Source organism: Loxodonta africana, chromosome 1 (assembly GCF_030014295.1).
Source record: "Loxodonta africana isolate mLoxAfr1 chromosome 1, mLoxAfr1.hap2, whole genome shotgun sequence".
Classification (NCBI taxonomy): domain Eukaryota; kingdom Metazoa; phylum Chordata; class Mammalia; order Proboscidea; family Elephantidae; genus Loxodonta; species Loxodonta africana.
The window spans coordinates 220,360,458-220,380,634 of record NC_087342.1 but is presented as its reverse complement, the minus strand read 5'-3'; the positions used below and the strand labels follow the sequence as shown (position 1 = coordinate 220,380,634).

The following is a 20,177-nucleotide window of genomic DNA, read 5'->3' as shown; positions in this document are numbered from 1 at the left end:
TTATTTCAGATATGAAAATATAAAAGACAACTATGACACACCTGAATACCCACTACCCAGTTTAAGAAAAAAAAAGCATGACCAATACAAGTGCGGCTCCCTGTGGATTCTTTCCATCTTCATCCGCATCCTTGTCCCAGTCATTATTTTCCTGATTTGGTTCATCGTTCCATTGCATTTCTTTATACTTTTAATTCATATGTAGGTAGCCCTAAAATATATATATATAATAGTATTGTTTTATATGTATTTATACCTTATATAAATTATGTTATAATGTTGGGTTTAATGTGTTCTTCTTTAACTTGCTTTTTTTCACTCAGTGTGGTTTTTAAACATCCTTCCACATTGACATTTGTAACTCTAGCTTCATAATTTTCACTGCTTGTATATCATCCAGTTTTATGAAGATACTTGAGTATACATATTCTACATGCTTCTACACTGATTTATCCACTCTCCCACTGATGGGGATTTAGATCACTGTTTATACATGTTTTGTATTATAAACATGCTGCTCTGACCATTCTTAGACATGTCTTCTTCTGTACACGTCCAAGAGTGCCCCTATGATATATACCTAGGAGTGAAATTTCTGGGTCAAAGAGTATCTATGTCTTCAACTCTACTAAATTGCTTTCCAAAATGCTTATTTCAATTTAAACTCCTAGGACTATATGAGTTCCCAAAGCTCTACAAATTTGTCAGAATTTAGAATTATAACTTTTTACCCATTGCCATGATTGATGAGAACAGGTGCTGAACTGCTTCTCATGTGTATTTTGGTCATCAGGTTCTTCCTCTGTGAATGGCCTGTTATTTGCCCATTTTTTTTTTAAGTTGTGCTTTAAATGAAAGTTTACAAATCGTCAGTCTTTCATATGAAAATTTATGTACACCTTGCTATGTACTCCTAATTGCTCTCCCTCTAATGAGACAGCACACTCCTCTCCACCCTGTATTCCCCATGTCTATTCGGCCAGCTTCTGTCCCCCTCTGCCTTCTCATCACCCCTCCAGAAAGGAGCTTCCCACATAGTCTCATGGGTCTACTTGAGCCAAGAAGCTCACTCCTCACCACTATCATTTTCTATCTTACAGTCCAGTCCTATCCCTGTCTGAAGACTTGGCTTTGGGAATGGTTCCTGTCTTGGGCTAACAGAAGGTCTGGGGACCATGATCTCCAGGGTCCTTCCAGTCTCATCAGACCATTAAGTCTGGTTGTTTTACGAGAATTTGAGGTCTACATCCCACTGTTCTCCTGCTCTGTCAAGGATTCTCTGTTGTGTTCTGTCAGGTATTTGTTCATTTTTGTAATCAACTGCCTTTGTTGTACTGATCTAAAGAATTCTTTTACAAGATGCAAATTACGAGTTAAACAGCTGTTGTTTAAGTACCAAATACCATCTTATCTATATCTGTCTTTTCACTCTTCTAATGAGTTCTTTTGAAAAGCTTTGTTTTATTTTTAAATTTTAATGTAGTCAAATTTATGTATCTTTTCCCAGCATCTTAAGAGCATAAAAGTTTTTTATTTTCTTCTAAAAGTTTTATAGTCTTGCTGTCCACATTTAGGTCTTTAATCTAGAATTGATTTTTGTATATAGTGTCAGGTTAGTATTTCAATGTTGTACCCATATATATATACAAGAAACACTGTTAGCACAACTGTTAAGTGCCTGGCTACTAACTGAAAGGTTGGCAGTTTGGACCCACCAGCAGCTCCCTGGGAGGAAGACCTGGTGATTTGTTTCTAGATTACAGCCTATAAAATTCTGTGAGGCAGTTCTACTCCATCACACGGGGTTGCTATGAGTCAGAATAGACTAGACGGCACCTAACAACAACAACCCTTATTTATAGCTAATTGACGCAGCTCTTTTTAAAAGTTAATTTTTCCCCCACTGATCTGGAAGTTACCATAGATGAATGGATTTATTCCTAGCTGCCTTCTGTCCCAAAAGTCTGTTGGTCTGGAACACTAACCTAATTGCTATTAATGTACAATAACTTACACTGTACAGTTGGATGAGTTCTCTTTGTTTTTCTTCAACACTGTCATGATTATTTTTGGACCTTTGTGCTTCCCTATAAATTTTAGAATCAGCTTGTCAAAGTCTACAAAAAGATATTCTGTCAGGATTTCGATTCAAATTTATGGATTAATTTGGGGAGGATTAGTATCTTTAAAATATCAAAAATTCTTATCCACAAACATGCTATCTCCACTTTTATTTAGGTCTTCTTAAAGACTTTCATCAAAATTATATGATTTCTTTCAAAAGGTCATACATAACTTTTGTTAAAGTTATTCCTACCCAGCACCCAGTGCCATCGAGTCGATTCCGACTCATAGCGACCCTATAGGACAGAGTAGAACTGCCCCATAGAGTTTCCAAGAAGCACCTGGTGGATTCGAAGTTATTCCTAAATACCTTATATTTTTCATTGCTATTATAAACTGTATCTTTGTAAATATTTAACTTTGTTTGTTGCTAGTGTTTAGCCACGCAAATGCTTTTCACATGTCGATCTTGTATCAAGAATACAGATGAACTCTTTTACTAATTCTTATATATATATATTTTAGAAACCCTGGTGGAATAGAGGTTAAGAGATATGGCTGCTAATCAAAAGGTCGGCAGTTCAAATCCACCAGGCACTCCCTGGAAACCATATGGGACAGTTCTACCCTGTCCTATATAGTCGCTATGAGTCTGAATCAACTCGATGGCAACAGGTTTGTTTTTTTTGGGGGGGGGGGGTTTACGTAGATAATCATATCATCTAGGATTAATAGACAATTTGGTGTCTTCCATTCCAATCACTAAAAATTTTCTTTTTCCTTTCTTTTTTATTACTGCATTCTTTAGCAATTCCAGTATAACACTGATTAGGAGTAGTGATAACAGGCACTCCCGTCTTTCTTAATTTTAAAAGAAAGGTTTCTGCTATTTCACTATTAAGTGAGATATTTGTATAAATTTTCATAGACGTTTTATCAGGCTAAAGGATTCCTTTCAATTTCTAGTTAAAGTGTCTCTTTTGTTTTTAATCACAACGGATACTAGATTTTATATTCCTTTTCTCCATCTATTGTGGTGAACATATAGTTTCTAATCTGAGGATGTGGTGAACTATGTTAATAGATTTCCTGATGTAAAACCACCTTTTTCATCACAGGAAAAACCCACTTTGATCAAGATGTTGTTGCTGGATTCAGTTTTTCTACTTTTTTGCTAATGATTATTTCACCTATGTTCACAGGCGAGATTGTTCTGTAATTTTCCTTTAGCATCCTGTTGTCTGGTTTTCACACTCATGAGTTATGAGGTGCTCCTCCTTCTACTATTCTCTGGAGAAGAGATTAGTTCTTTGACTATTTAGCAGAACTCATTTGTGAAACCACCGGCTGATTTGTGTACACAGTGTCAGGTTTTTGTTTGCTTATTTGATGGGGAGACTAATTCAATGTCTTTCTTGGATATAGGCCTATTCAGGTGTTGCAATTTTAGGTGAGTCCATTATGTAACTCACATTTTTCAAGGAAAGCGCTCGTTTCATATAAATTTTCAAATTTGCCAGCAGAAAATTGTTCATAGTCTCCTCAAAAAAAAAAAAAAAATGCTGTTTCTGTGGTCATGTCACCTTGTTCATTCTTCATATTGTTTGTGTTCTCTCTTTTTGCCTGGATTATTTTCGCTAGTCAGGCACCTGCTTTACCAGACTTTTCTAAGAGCCTCTGGCTTTGCCGATAATCTCTCCTACATGTTTGGTTTCTATTTCATTAATTTCTGCTCTTTATGATTTTTCAACCTTTGAGGTTTTCTGTTATTCTTCCTCTTCCTTCCTAAATGCTCAGCTTATACATTTGTAGCCTTTCTTCTTTCCACCACACGTGAACGTTTCAGGTGACGTGTTTCCAACATGTGGGACGCTTACCTTGCTTTGAAGCTGAGGCGTCTCCCACTGGCAGCTCATTGTCATTGAGCCTTTCCTCTGCAACAGGCACTGCACAGCAGCTTCCAAAGATCCATGGGCCCCGACGACCAAGACCTTCTTTCCATTTAAGTTTATACCTATCAACCAAATTCAATATTATAACAAAAAACTCAGATCCTTTCTCCTGGACAGTTTGAACAAAAGGAAAAATACCCTTTTAAAACCTGGCTCCCTCAGCACCAACCTACAATAAATATAAGCTAGGAGTGGAAAACTGTAATTGACCAAATTTCTCTATTCAAGCCCTTCTGGTTCTAATGCTAATTGCTGAATTTCTCTCTAAAATTGGCCAATATATATTATTAGCCATAACTTACTCTTTCTTCGAGAATTTTGTGATATTCAGAATCACTGTCCAGATTATCCATCTGATGGAAAAACACCGTATATGCGGATGACCTCAGAGATCTGAGCTTCAGGGTTACTGAGCTAAGGGCAGATACTGAAAGTTAATCTTTTAATAAAACCTTGGCATATGTTTTGGGATTATTGTATAATTTTTGCATGTTTAGGGGGCAGGAGAGCATTTGACACTTTTCTACTCCAATTAGAGTAGAGAAAAATTTAGTTACTTGCATTTTGTGCACTCAGCTAGAAAACCCTTGAACAAATAAAAAAAGAAGGAAAACCAAACCTGTTGCTGTCAGGTCGATTTCGACTCATAGCGACCACATAGGACAGAGTAGAACCGCCCCACAGGGTTTCCAAGGCTGTAATCTTTAGGGAAGCAGATTGCCACATCTTTCTTCTGGGGAGCAGCTGGTGGGTTTGAACAAACTGCTGGCTTTTTGGTTAGCAGCCACGTGCTTAACCACTGTGCCACCAGACCTCCTTCAAAAGCCCTTAAATACATGAAATAGTCTACAATGCTTTGCTCACTAAATTTAATAACCAAGCAAGAGAAATTATTCATTTCTATTTCACTGACATAAAAACGCAAGGTTAGGAGAGAATGATGGAAAGTAAGCATTGATTACTGATAAGAATTCTGCTTACTAATAAACCCCAACCTAGGTTTCTATAGCCTGAACGACATCTTACAGTTTTCACACTGCAGTCTTAAGCGTAAGTCCTACCTAGGTCTACATATTGAGAAACTGAAACTTCAAACATTTTTCATGGTGGTTATTTTGACTGTTACATGAAAGAAATTGACAATTGGTTTAAAACAGGTTAATCATCATCTTTAAAATTATAATACAATATGACCAGAAAAATTTGCAGTTACTCTTTTGTATCTCCCCTCGAGAAAGATGAGAAACTAAAGAAATCCCATACTGAATGGCATATCCATGTTTCAAATATAATCTTCCAGGAACAAATCCTTTTAGAAAACAATGTAGATGCCAATAAATAGAAGATAGCAGCATTTTGAGTGGAGCATCATACCTGATTTTTCAAGAAGTTCCACTACAGCTCTGGCAACCGGTGAAACGAAACACTCATGGGCATCCCCACGTACCAACTTCCCCAGGTTTATATCTGTCACTCTGAATCAGAAAAGGAGGGAACAGGAAGTCAATGCCTGGTCAAAACTCTTACATATATTAACATATTAATATTATAAAATTAATATTACATATATTAATCCCCCAAAAAATAACAGCTCATCTGTGTTTGATAGAATATATGAAATACATGATTAAAGACTGGACAGAAAATAAAGGCCATTGGCTTCTCAGGAAATTTCCCTCTGGTCACTCTGAGCTGGGACAGCCTTCAGTGTTCTTGTTCGGCCTGTAGGACATCAGCCACGCAGGTGTTCACTGCACACCTCCAGGAAGCACCATGCGATGGACTACAACGGAATGGCGCCCCTGGGATTGTACAACCTGGGCGTCCTGCTGTAGGGCCCACTGTGTTGTTGTTAGCTGCTGTCGAGTCGTTCCCCAACTCATGGTCACCCCATGCAGAATGGGATCAGAGCTTTGTGATCCACGGGGTTTTCGCTGGCTGATTTTCAGAATTAGATCACCAGTCCTTTCTTCCTAGTTCATCCTAGTCTGGTTCTGCTGACACCTGTTCAGCATTGCAGCAACACACAAGTGTCCACTGACAGACGGGTGGTAGATACACTTAAGGTGCATAGATTAGGAATTGAACCCAGGTCTCTTGCACAGAAGGCAAAAATTCTACCATTAAACTACCACTGCCCTCACAGAGCCCACTTTACCCTTGAGAATATTTATATCTTGATCAATATCAAAATCCAGAACCAATCCTACAAATTTGGAGTGATCTACCAAGACTTGGAATTCACAGGTCTTATTCCCACTTGACTTCAGCACATATTTACCTCCTTGGGAAATCAAGACTTCTATGTCCTTCCTCGTTCAAATCCATAACATTATGAAACGATCTTACTTAAACTAATGGTCTCAATCCAGGTTAGCATCAAAATGGAGATATTATGAAATTGCTTCATCATTCTCTCCTTTTATAAAAGATTTAAAACTTCTAGAAGTGTTCTCGTTAATTAGGGCTTTTCTCCTTTTCTATGACAGGCTCAGCAATTGCCGTGACAACTTTTTAACCTGTATTTGGGTTTACCCTAAGTCTGAGTCACAATAAAAGGCTGGAAGAAGCCCGGGTGTCTGGCAGCCTGAGGCAGCCTTTCAATCCAGTCCCTGCAAAAAATACCGGATCAGCAGTCTCACTTTATAAGTTTGCTTTCAGCCTTGGATCCCTAAATACATCATGTTCTTGGCCACAGTATAAAATCTTCCTACATGTCCATATAAAGAAACAGGTTGTAGGCTGGCAGCACTCCTTGTCCCGTGATGTTTACGTCGTACCATGACCTGAGTCAGGGCACCTCATATTTATGACTATTCCCCCCTCAAATTTCAAATAAAATTTCGTGTCATTAACAAAACTGTGAGTTTTTGTCGACTAGCCTGGGACTAAGGCAGAACATGGTACTGGTGGGGAATCAGGTCTCTGGACTTTTTCCTCTAATCTGGTAGAATTATCAAGAAAAGCTACCAGCAGAGAAGAGCAAAAAACCAAACCTGTGGCCACTGAGTCAATTCTGACTTACGGCAACCTCCCATGTTTCAGAGTAGTACTGTACTCCATAGGGTTTTCAATGGCTGTGATCTTATGGAAGGAGATCACCAGGCCTTTCTTCCGCAGCGGCACTGGGTGGATTCAAATTGGCAATCTTTTGGTTAGTCGTCGAGCACAAACGATTTATGCCACCCAAGGAGCTAGCAGAAGATCTGACTAAAGACTCTATAAATCAGACAGGAACTTATCGAATGAATATGATGGTGCAAGGAGACTACTTCCAAAATGTCACCCAAACCCATTGCTGCCAAGTCCATTACAACTCATAGCAGCCCCATACAACAGACTAGAACTGCCGTATAGGGTTTCCGAGGCTGTAAGTCTTTGTGGAAGCAAAGTGCCACATCTTTCTCCCATGGAGCAGTGGCGGGGGGCGGGGGAGGAGAGGTTCAAGCCGCCAGCCTTTCAGTTAGCAGCCCAAGCACTACAAAAGGGCTCAGGTATTTTCCAAAATATGTAGCTCTCTTATACAGAATTTAAAAAACCCTCAAGCTCCTGACATATTGAAAAATAGTTCTCTCATCTGAATTACTGACATAGTTGAAAAAAACAGAAGGAAGCAGGGGGTGGGAATTATAGTAGAAAACCTCAATAAGCAATAAAAGTTAATTTTCTTGTAGATTTTCTTACCCATCCACATCTTTTTCTGGCTTCAAGGCATTGAGGACTTTGTTGCTAAGCGAGTTCCCAGGAATCTGAAGGGCAAGGCCATGGACTCTGGTGTCTTCATTAGTCTTTAAGATTTCATCTATAATCTAAAGAGGAAAAAAAAACAACCAGAAATCAGTTTTGTGAAAATAACGCCCAACAAAAGAAGCTTTATATAAAAACGGTTTCATTTACAGTTCCTTTTTTACTCTGTTAAAGTTTCTTTTTTACTCTGTGTTGAAGTCTGGGTGCAAAGCACAATGAAGTCTATTTCTTCTTTTTGTCATGTTTATAAAAACTCAAAAAAAGAAAAAAAAACCTGGAATCAATTTTTTGGTGACTTCCTTGGCTCTTTCTTATGGTTCTACTTGCTGCTAGAAAAAAACAACAAAACAAAAGCTCAGTAGTTAAGATTCACACAGGCAAAAGACAACTCCCTGTCCACAATCCTGTTTTGAGCCAAACACTCTGCCAGCTTTGAGCGAGGCCAGTAAGCATGACTCAGGCGTTTCAACCTGGCCCAGCCCGGCCTGGGCTTCAGACACGATGTGTGCAACAAGAGCTTATGAATTATGACTTTCAAGAAGTCGTCACATAAGCTTTCACCCTCTCTCGACCTGAGTGGCACACAGGCAGCCCTTCCAAAGGCTGGCAATAGATTGAGTCTAAGCACACAGGCCTCCTCGCCACAGGAAACACTAAATGAATTCACTATGAAGAAGACAGAGGTACAGTTTGGGAAGCTTAGGTAATGGCTCATGACTGCCTATGTCTTTAAATATGCAATGCTTTATCCTTTCTTTGTGTGTTTCTATTTTGTGCCAGGAGATAAGATATTGATTAATTTCACTAAACCAAATGATTTGCTCATAAGTACGAGAGAGACTAGGCCACACACATGGATCTCACTATGAAGAAGTGTTGGTTTACCATTTTTGTTTCATTGCTTAGCAAAACTCACTATGGTATTACTACCTGGTAGGGGAAGAAAGGACTCCTGAGGTGATGCAGATGGTTAACACACTTGGCTGCTTGTCGAGAGGTTAGAGGTTCAAGTCCACTCAGAGGTGGCTTGGAAGAAAGGCCTGGGGATCTGCTTCCAAAAAACCAGCCACTGAAAACCCCTATGGAGTACAGTACTACTCTGACACCTATGGGATCGTCATGAGTTTCAGTCGACATGTTGTCAATTGGTTTGGGGAAGAAAAAGCTACCTGACTTACAAAAACCAGGAAGTTATATTTCGTTCACTCACTGTTCTTCCATTCATTCAATAAAATATGTTTTGAACACCTACTTTTTACCAGTTCTAAGGAAATAAAGCTGTAAACAAAATGGACAACATTCTCGCCTTCAAGGAGCCGTTGTCCTACTGGGTGAGAGAAAGCCCCCAAATAATAAAAACGCTGGAAATGATAAATGACATGAAGAATTATAAAGCAGGGTAAAGGGATAAGAAAGCAATGGCAGGCGGGGGGTGGTCCGAGAAGGCCCCTCAAGGGCATAACATCTAAGCAGTGCCGGGAAGCAAGGGAGGGATAGCCTGTGTAGAAATCAGGGGAGCAGCCCGGGTTAATAGGCCCATACGCAGCAGCAAGCAGTACGGTGAGATGTAATTAACAAAACAGAACCACTCCCGCAGAAATCTGCCAAGTACAGACACCCAGAACGAGGCCACCACGTCTCACTGAAAGGCGCTGTTCAGTAAGACCCAGCCTGGAGCCTTTTTCAGACTTTCTGACTCAACAAAGCAAACTCCCCACGCCTGAATAACTTCTCTTCTGTTTCGTTATTTTACTTATCATGTGTGTACAAGAAACTACATTCTCCTAAGGGTAACAGACATTTCTTCAAATGTACCGACTTAACATTTCAGCTAGATTTAAACTGTCCTTAAACCAAAAAAAAAAAAAAAAAAACCAAACCCACTGTCGTCTAGTCGATTCCGACTCATAGCGACCCTATAGTGACCCTACAGAACAGAGCAGAACTGCCCCGTAGGGTTTCCAAGGAGCGCCTGGTGGATTTGAACTGCTGACCTTTTCCTTAGCAGCTGCAGCACTTAACCACTACGCCACCAGGGTTTCCCAACAGTCCTTACACCCCTCCTTTCCCTTGACTTTTCTCAAGAACCTCATCCTGGACACAGAGCGCAGTGTTATCTCCTTGTTCCTGAAGAAGCTCAGAGACAAACAGGGACGGTGCTCAAATAACACTGGGAGGTGCTGCATGCGATATTCTTCCCTCAGAAGGTCATAGTGCACATCAGCATATTAACTGCTCTGAGGAGTTTAATTCAGTTTCCCAAACGTATTTAACCTTAGAACATATTTTTCACTTAACACTTATGAAACATGCTTTGGGAAATGTCATAAAATAAGACATGTCAAAACAAGTGTATCTGTGTTATCCCATTGTTACCTGTAACTAGGATTTTGGAGAAGCAACTAAAGCAAACGTCCATAATTAATACTTTAAGATTCTTAGTCTTTTTCAAAATAATACCATACAAATTCATAACTATTAGAATTTCACCTGAGAAATATAGGGAATACATGATTCCTTGTTAAATGAGTAAGTTCAGGGCAAAACAACCTAAACAAACGCAAATTCTACTGCAGACAGAGGGTGACCTTCTGCAAATGGACAACAAAGTTCTCTGTATTTTGATAACATTGGTATCACAGGTATCTTAATAATTGTAATATGTTACAATGTCAAGTGTGGCAGAAACTCTTTGTCTGATATCCATCTTCCCTTTCTTTCTGAGTAATAAACTTTTGATTTTTAGTTGTGATTATAAATTATCTAAGGCCACTTGGTCTAAAAACTACATTTCCCAGCTTCCCCTGCCCTGTGGCGAAACAATTAGATTCAGCACAATGGGAGAGAAGTAGAATTGTGACTTTCGGAAAATGTCTGGAAAAGGTAAGAGTAGGCCCTTCTTTGTCCTTCTTTTTTCCTACTGGCTAGAATGTGGATATGACATGTAGAGGTCAATCCACCATCTTGGACCATGAGGTAGCTTGACAAAGATGGCCGAGCAACAAGCTAGAAGGAGGCTCAGTCTCTAAAGACATTGTGAAGCCATGATACCAACCGGGACTGCTTAATTCTAAACTTTATTTATGTACAAGAAGAATAAACTTTTGTGTTATTTTAAGATTCTGTTATTTGAGGGTTCCCATCACACAAAGCCAAACTGAATCTTCAATGGCATAGCAAGTCTAAAGAAAACTAGCCATCAGAAGGGCCAGGCACTGACTCAGGGGCCAGGAGCTTGTGTGGACCTTCATCCAGTTTCTTCACCACTGTTTTGGGGTAGCTGCTTCTTCTAAATGTGAAATGACTCTTGTGAAAGCTGCTACTACGTGCTGGCAGAAACAACTAAATCATGAGCAACAGCAATGAAAAGAACCCTCTGAGTATTTTTTACCAGTGTCCCCAAAATGCCACTAAAGGATGGTGCTGGACGGGCCCTGAAGATCATCTTATCCTAGTGCTTTACTCTATCAATAAGGCAACTGTGGAATGAAAAATTAATTTTGCCCCAAGAATTTGTCTGGCCTTTATCTCTAGTTTCTGGAAGGTAACCTCCAACCAAACCAAACCTAAACTCATTGCTGTCAAGTCAATTCCAACTCATAGCGACCCTACAGGACAGAGTAGAATTACCACATAGGGTTTCCGAGGAACACCTGAGTTTCTAGGTAACCCCTAAAACCCTTGAATTTCCTGAGTGATCAGAGTATCCTTTTTATTCATGGGGTACCCTGGACCACACCTGAGAATGTATCCTAACGAAGTGACTCAAGGTTGGGGCTGGCCACGCGGGAAAGACCCACTAGGTGATTTCTGGGGATGGGAGGAGGATGAAAAGTGAGTTCAATCACATGGCTCGTGATCCAATCACTCATGTCTATATAGAGAGATCCCAATAACACTCTGGACTGCTGATTGGGTGAACTCTCCTGACTCCATGGGGAGCCAACAGGGAAACTTCACATTTAGGACCCTCCTAGGCTCTGCCCTATATATCTCTCCCTTTGGCTGGTCTGGTTTGTATCCTTTTGGCTATAATGAAACTGTAACTGTGAGTATAGTACTCTCCAAGTTCTATGAGTCTATCTAGCAAATTATTGAACCTGAGGTAGGTAGTGGGAGCCCCTAAATTTAGAGCCAGCAGGGCAGAAGTGAGTACAGCCTGGGAACCCCCAAACCTGGAACTGGCGTCTGAAATCTTGGGCAGAGTTGGCAGTCTGGAGGACCATGCCCTTAACCTGTGAAGTCTGGCCTAACTCTGGATAGCTGGGGTCAGAACACTTTCATAGCAACTGTGACCCAGAGAAGTCAAAGAACTGGCCCAGGATCAAATAACCTGTCAGAGTACACTAAGAACTTGGAACCACTTCTCCAGACACTGACAGGCAGATAATTTCCACTAGATGATATTGCTGCTATGCCTGAGGGGAAAAAAAAAAACCTATTGCAGTAGAGTCAATTCTGACCTATAGCAATTATATAAGACAGAGCTGAACTGTCCCTTAAGGCTTCCAAGGAGCAGCTGGTGGATTCGAACCGCTGACCTTTTGGTTAGCAGCCCAGCTCTTAACCACTGCACCACCAAGATTCTATAGCTAAAGAAACACACCCAAAATAACTAAGTCTCCAATAGAAACACACAGAAGTAAAGGACAAACTGATAAAGGAGAATTTACACTAAAGGGAAGAGACCACTTTTCCCTTGAAATTCAGCCACAAGAAAAGGCTAGATCTATTCCAACCACAACTGAGATGCTAATAAAGCCTACTGAATCTAAAGAGGAAAGCAAAATATGAGTTTGAATGTTACTGTGTGCCCTCGAGTTGATTCTCGACTCACAGCGACTCCATGGGACAGAGTAAAAGTGCCCATAGGGTTTTACAGGCTGTGGTCTTTTTTAGTCTTTATGGAAGCAGATAGCCAGAATTTTTTTCTGCAGAGCCACTGGGTGGGTTTGAACCGCCGACATTTCCGTTAGTGGCCAAGCACTTAACCATCGTGAGTTTAAGAGCCCGGCAGTAATTACCTCGTCTTCACTGCTGTCTGGAGGGAGGCAGATGTGAGTGATGTTCAGACCAGCCTGAAAAGAGAACACAGGTTATTTGTCACTGCGAGAGAGCACATGGCTAAAAATTACAGGGTACCTTTAAAAATCAGCAATTCTCACCTCCTCTGCCAAATTCTGGTTTATTTCCTGCATCAAGTTATCATTACCTGCCTTGGGAGAGGAGAGAAGGAGGAGAATGTAACAACATGAAAACAGTTTGAAATAGCACAAAACACAATACAGAGACGCATTTTGTAATTATGATATAATTATGAAGATGATAAGGAAAATGCAAAAAAAGTATCCTAGTGCTTGTGAAGGGTACTAACGGATGGTTTTATTGACATACTAATTTCTTGGGCTTTCAAATTATGTCACTTTTTCACAATAGCCTCATGTTAAGGCATATATGGCCACAGAGCCAGCATCCTTTTATAAATGAGGACACCACAAATAGGAATTTAAATAATTTGACCTTAGCTGGAAAGCTGGAGTCCCTGGGTGGTATAAACAGTTAAGGATCTCAGCTGCTAATCAAAAGGTTGGAGGTTCCAGCCCACCCAGAGGTGCCCTGGGAGAAAGTCTTGGTGATCTACTTCCAAAAAATTAGCCATTAAAAACCCAACAGAACACATTTCTACTCTGACACACATGGGGTCGCCATGAGTCGGAGTCAACTCGATGGCAACTTTTTTTTTTTGGTGGAAAGCCAATGAGTAAGCAAAGTGCCAAGAGGCCTAAGCTCACATCACAATCTAATTGTCTCTCTAGTTTTCTAACCGCCTTTCTCTGTAAGGGGATGCGGATACAGACCCTAAAGAACATAACTGAAATAAGCACAGCTCAACAGTCTTGAAAAACATAACTCTATAGGAACTGGAGGCTGCTGTCTTGAGATATTAAGGGCATGCCAAAACTGCAGAGCAGCCCAACTACTGGCTGTGCTGGCTAACAGCCTTGGCTCACCTCATCATTCCCCTGTACCTGTCATCACAGAGCCAGCCAATCAGCATGGAGAGCGTGCCATCTGCGGTGCCCAGCCACAGGGCTATAGCCAAAGACCGCAGGGAATGCAAAATCCTTCCAGCATGGAAATGGCTGTTGGCCCTTCCAGTGTGTGGCAGACTTAAGAGATCAAGGAGTGAGATTGCCAGGTACCCACACCTCTTCTGGCATCTGTCTTCCACAGAAACAAAGGGGAACTTTCTTCCTCCCACTTTTTCAAATCATGTTTGATAAGCATCTCCACCTCAGGGCAAGCCATTTAAATTCCTATTTTCGATGTCCTCCTTTATAAAGTGACAGGGGTTACGCAAGCTACTGGTATGTATGTCTTAATCTCAGGCTTACTATAAAAAAGTAACATAAGTTGAAAGCCCAAGAAATTAATGTTGATAAAAACAAAAACCAAATCCAGTGCCAGGTAAGTCGATTCTGACTAATAGCAACCCTACAGGACAGAGTAGAACCGCCCCATAGAGTTTTCCAAGGAGCGCCTGGCGGATTCAAACTGCCAACCCTTATAGTTAGCAGCGGTAGCACTTAACCACTACGCCACCAGGGTGTCCTTAATGTTGATAAATACAGTAAAACCTGAGAAGGCCAAAACCTGTGTAAGGCGAAAACCTGTCAGAGAAGGAAAATTCAGATATTTTGCACTAGTAGAGAGTAATGGAAAAGTGTCAAAAGCAGAAAACTTGTGAGACCTGGAAAAACAAGGCAGTCAGATTTGTATTTGCCACTTGTTCCCTTTTCTTCTTTAGCATTTTCCTTATCATCTTCGTAATTAGACTGCAGCTTCCTGGGACTACCTCCTGACCTCTGAGAACTGCCCACACCCCAGAGAAGACTGACAAAAAGAAGATCCCAGGCACGTACGCAGAGGTCTCTAATCTGTAGCCCTGCAGAAGCAAATGAACAAATAAAGGGGAAACACCAGCATTTCCAGTGAGGCCTCTCTCCTACCCATTAAGGCAGAATGGGACTTCTCAGATAAGAAATACAGCTGGTCGTTTCACACACCTGTCTTCTAAATTGAAAGGTATAAAATCGTAAGACTGACCTACATTCTCATCTTACCTGAATAACGGCGAGAACCGGCTTAAAGGCAGGGTTTTTCTCTTGCAACAAACTCAGAACTTCTTTTGAATTCTGAATAACTTCTCTACATGGAGAAAGAAAAACAACATGGTAATTTCTTTACTGAAGACTAGAAAGTATTTACACAACACGTTTTCTTAGAAAGTCTGTGACTAAGTAAAAATAATTGGACAACGTAAGGACGCACTCCAAGTGTGCAGAGATAAGCAACCCAAAACCAAACCAAACCCATTGTTGTCGAGTCAATTCCGACTCATAGCGACCCTATAGGACAGAGTAGAACTGCCCCTTACAGTTTCCAAGGAGCACCTGGTGGATTTGAACTGCCAACCTTTTGGTTAGCAGTCGTAGCTCTTAACCACTATGCTACCAGGGTTTCCAGAGATAAGCAAACCAGTTGTTAATGGTAATTTTCTAGGGGTGAATTTTTTTCTTCCATTTTCTGAGTTTATGATAATAAAAGTTTTACCTTTTAAAAAAATCTACCACTTTTCCCACCCCCAATCCCCAAAAAATTAGTTTGGGGTCCACGAGGAAAGCAAATGTTAGTGAGTAAAGGGTGGGTAGCAAAGACAGTGATTGGGAAGACAAGAAGTGCCGGCTCAGGATAAATTCCAGGTCCCAGAGTTTAAAGAAGGGGATAGGAAGGAAGGAGAGAGAAGGCAACATTGCAGAAACCCTGGGGCTACATCACAATTTGATAAACTCCTAAGGCTCCTTAGGGAGAGAGCCTCTCACTACCCTGGCACCTGCAAATGGACCCCCTAAAAGGCCCAGCAGCAGGTCTCCCAGCCTCCCTCTACCTTATCACCACTGCAGGAGGAGGAAAAGGGTGAATGATGGCAGCCAAGGGGGAGGGCAGGCCTAGATAAACCAATGTGGCAAAAGCCAGGCTCTATTTCTTCAGCCTTCTGGGATGAGTGACTTCAGAGGCCACCTTCATCACCACCCTACGATCCTCACTGCAAAATAAGGCTTTCTGAAGATAGTTTGTCTTTCGCACTGACTCCTTTTGCTTGACTCAAGCAAAATAAAGCTTTCTGAGGATAGTTTGTCTTTTGTGTGTATTTTTACATGGGAAAAGACAAGGACCCTTTGTGTCAGATTGGTGACTGGTAACAGTGTCACCTCCAGGGGACAGCTTTCTCTCTCTGTGGGCTCTGGAGGAAGATTCCTTGTCATCAACCTTCCCCTGGTCGAGGAGCTCCTCAGGTGCAGGGATTCCAAGTCCAAAGGACGCACTTTGCTCCTGGTGCTGCTTTCTTAGTGATATGATGTCCCCAACTCTCTGTTTCCCTTTCCTTTTTATCTCCTGAGAGATAAACAGTGGTGCAGGACACACCCTAGGAAAACTCCCTTTCCAATGGATCAGGGAGAGGTGACCTGGGTAAGGATGGTGTCACAATCCCACCCTAACCCTCTTTAACATAAAATTACAGTCACAAAATGGAGGACAACCATACAATACTGGGAATCCTGGCCAAACCAAGTTGATACATTTTTGGGGGGACATAATTTAATCCATGACACATGGTAAGAGAACTGAGAGTATTAATTAGTAACAAATGTTCTCAATTATACTACTGCTAACGTTTCTACATGAGCCTTCTAAGTAATGGCATCCCCTTTAGTTGAGTGGACTCCCAAACTGGTTTTGGTCTGGTTTAACATATGAACGATGAAAGCAAGCTCTTTTTTTTCTCACGATAATCAACAAAGACTCAGGCAATGCAGCACCTGAGCTTCAGTGCTACCATTTTTAAGTTTTGTTTTTGGTCTCCCACAGGCCCACTCTATCTTCTTCACACACATAACAGCTTTCAAAAAATGCTTTGTAAGCCAAAGTGAAGACATTTCAGTCAGATAATCCGTCAAGAGCAAAGAGGCATGGTCAGCCACCCCTGCTGCTGGAGAGGAGCTGATGAAGAAAGGTGCTGTAGTGGTACTGCAGTTAAGCACTTGGATGCTTGGATGCTAACCGAAAGGTCAGTGATTTGGACCAACCAGTAGTTCTGAGGAAGAAAGGACCAGGCGATCGGCTCACATAAAGATTCCAAAACCCAAAAATAAATCCACTGCCACTGAGTAGATTCTAACTCATGGAGACCCTACAGGACTGAAGAGAACTGCCCCACAGGGTCTCTAAGGCTGTAAATCTTTATAGAAGTAGACTGCCACATGTTTCTCCCGCAGAGTGGCTGGTAGGATCAAACCACCAATCTCTGGATGGGGCCCAGGAATGTATGTTTTTACAAGGAGTCCAGGTAATTCTGAGTCACAAAGAGTAGGAACCCAGGCCTGGACTCAGACTCAAGAGGCCTTTCACTTAAGTGAGCATTTTACTCAGTCTCTATGAACCTCAGTTTCCTCATCTGTAAAGAGGAATACTACCGTGTCTTGTTGCCTTTTTTAAATCCTCATTGTATATAGGTTTTTCCATGCCCCAAAGCTACCCTTGAACACTAAACACACTCATACTGACAGCAATGATCTTCCCAAAAACTCGTGGTCTTGCCCACTGCTCAGTAAAATGAAGGAAACACTTCTACAGATAACTCACAATAGGTAAAAAGTAGTCAGACTTTTAAAATACTGGTGCAGGTGCTAGAAAATAGAGGTACGGGAAGACGGCTCAACACCAACCAGTTAAACTAATAAAATGAGCTACCTCTCCCCTCCCCCACACACAACTTGTTCCATGTGTAGCATTTTGTTCTTTGGGGTTACTCAGTATACTTACAGACACAAGCAAGGCATGAAACAAAGGAGTCACCAGGCTTGATAAACCTAAAAAGTAGCATACATGTTTCTAGCCAGAGATTTTCCTGCCTGGACTAGTATAATTGCCTTGTCAACTTCCGTCCTGACTGGGAACAGCTGGAAGGATTGGTGTGACTCCTTGGAAACTTCACCTTCATCTCTGGGCTGCTGTCTGTGAAATGATACTGTCTTCCTCCTCAGGAAAACCCTGCCGCCCAAACATGTGGCAACAGGACAAGCAGGTCTGAGGGGAGAGGCTCTGTAAGATCCAAAAAAAAACTTCAAAAGCCTATGTCCAGGGTTTCTATTAGTTCACCCTCACATATCCGCTGGTGAGTACAATTTATAAGCTCTAATGAGTTACCAACATAACAGTCCGGTAAGAGGACAGAGGGAGTCCCCGGGTGGTGAAAATGATGCTACTGGCTGCTCGGAAAGGTTGGAGGTTTGCGTCTACTCAGAGCCATCTCAGAAGAAGGACCTGGTGATGTACTTTAACTTTTCAGATACGTGTCCATGAAATGAACCCAGAACTAACATACCTGGGTTCCCGGATGGCTATTCCAAGTGACTTCCAGCCAGACTTAACAACCCTTCCCTCCCACCTACCCCCCCCCCCGCCCCCAACCCGACCTGGCCAATTCCTCCAAGTCCTGGGGAAATCGCTTTCAAGGCAACCCAGTGCCGTGGGATCCTAACCCAGGCTCTCGGGCTCCAGAAGTCTCCTACTGACCAATCTACTCATATCCACCACAGCCATGGCTTTAAACTGAAAGAGCATGCATGAATGGAACCCAGGTGACTCCAAAATCATGATTCATTCATTCAACAACCATTTCACAAATTCCTACCACATGCCAGGCACTCTCCCCAGTGCCAAGGATCCAGCAGCGAACAAGAGCAGTAAGACCCTGCCCTTCACAGAGCTTCCATTCCAGGTGAAGGAATGACAATAAATGAGAAAATCAATAAAGAATCAAGAAAACTTCAGGCAGTGATAAATTCCATGGAGAAAATAGATTGGGTGGTGGATTTGGCACCCTGCTGTCTTCATGGCCTTTCCACTAAAGAGACCCTTCTGACCTGCATACAGTAGCTAAAACTAATGATCTCCCAGGAAAAGGGGTAGGGGAGTGACTATTTAATAGGTTTTCTTTGAGGTGATGAAAAAGTCCTGCAACTAGACAGTTGTGATAATTTTTTTCATGTGTAGGGCAATTGTTTATAGGAAGGCCACAAGTTGTGCCCCTTGTCACAATGAACCCAGATTCCTGTTGGGTGTGTTGTAAACAGAGAGCCATTCTTCAGGCCCCCTGCTCTGAGCACACCCCCGTGTATATATTCTAAATGCTGCTGAACTGTACACTTTACAGTAGTAAGCTTCACGTGTGTTTTGCCACCATAAAAAAAAAAAAATCGAACGACCTAGAGGTGGAAAGTAAATGTAAACGCAACATTGAGAAAAAAGGTAAACGCAACAAAAGGCTCCTTGGGATTTTCATCCACACCGTGAGGAGCCTTGGAAACTAAAGTTATTACAAAGGCAAAAAAAAAAAAAAGCAATTATTTTAGGATGAATGATAGAAGGGAGAAGGAAGGAGATGCTAAAACGACGGCAGGTACAGCCTGCAAGTGGACGCTGGCACGAGGAATCCTAGTTTGAGGGGAGGCGGGCCCCGGCCTTCCCATCGCCTCCAGCCCAGGCCAACGCGCTCTGCTCCTCCGCAGCCCGGGGCAATGCCGCCCGCAGTGAACACGCCTTTCCTTGAAGCTCCTGATAAAGGCTCTTCCTCCCGCCCTCAGGCGCCTGCCTCGGCGCTGCCACCAGTTGCTTCTGCGTTCCGGAGAACTTCAGAAATAAAGCAGCGCCCACCCATGTGCTGATGCCGGACACGGGTCATCCCCCATCCTCGGGCCTCATCCTGCTGGTTACCCTGTGGCCGGCCCCATCTTAACTTCTCCAGAAAAGATGATGTAAAAGCCGCTTTTCCACTCAAAGAGGCGGCGACGTGCAGTAGGACAAAGTGCACTTCCCGGGAAGCCACTGTCCAGGCCGCGGAGCCAGGCGCGGCTCTGGGCGCGGGGATGCCTCGGCCAAAGGCCTCTCCTCTCGGAGCCCACTTGGCCCGCTGCGCCGGGCTTCACCCCCGCCGGAAAAGGGGCGGCGTGGCGGGCACCGCGCGTCGCCCTCTTCTCCTTCTTCTCCGGCCTCCTCCGCCTCCCTCCACCCCTCTCCAGGCCTCTCCCCACCCCCGGGCCGCCGCACCGCCTCTTTCCGGCCGGGGACGCGCCCAGCACGGTTGCGTCAGAGCCGGCGGCCGGGGCGCACGTGAAGCCCGGCAAGGAGCGAGCTGGCGGCGCCCACCGGGAGTGCCCGCCGCCCTGGGTCCCTTCCCGGCGCACGGCCCGGCCTTCCAGTTACTCCAGCAAGTCGGCACCAAACACCCGCGCCCCTCCCCGCGAGCTCACCCTCAGCACCCACCGCGGAGCTCAGACCCGTGCGCGCCGG

At 42.7% G+C, this 20,177-nt stretch overlaps 1 protein-coding gene and 1 non-coding gene across 21 annotated transcripts in view; both read right to left on the bottom strand.

Moving 5' to 3' along the window:
* The window catches only part of MTHFD1L (methylenetetrahydrofolate dehydrogenase (NADP+ dependent) 1 like), a 254,772-nt gene that overhangs the window by 201,312 nt on the left and 33,283 nt on the right, over positions 1–20,177 (bottom strand). For 15 of the 20 annotated variants that reach the window (XR_010323111.1, XM_023548014.2, XM_023547905.2 and 12 more), the window contains exons 2-7: positions 14,888–14,972; positions 12,929–12,979; positions 12,788–12,841; positions 7,701–7,825; positions 5,391–5,491; positions 3,942–4,078 (exon numbers count right to left, since the gene is read on the bottom strand). Coding sequence is in view for 17 of the 20 variants with exons in the window: in XM_023547699.2 (XP_023403467.1) it covers positions 3,942–4,078; positions 5,391–5,491; positions 7,701–7,825; positions 12,788–12,841; positions 12,929–12,979; positions 14,888–14,972 (553 nt within the window). In the remaining 3 variants the exon portion in view is untranslated. The other 5 variants (XR_010323119.1, XR_010323131.1, XM_023547822.2 and 2 more) reach the window with 5 other exon arrangements.
* On the bottom strand, positions 18,874–18,999 carry LOC111750460 (small nucleolar RNA SNORA11). The gene has a single exon (XR_002785589.1). It is a non-coding gene; the product is annotated as a small nucleolar RNA SNORA11 (small nucleolar RNA).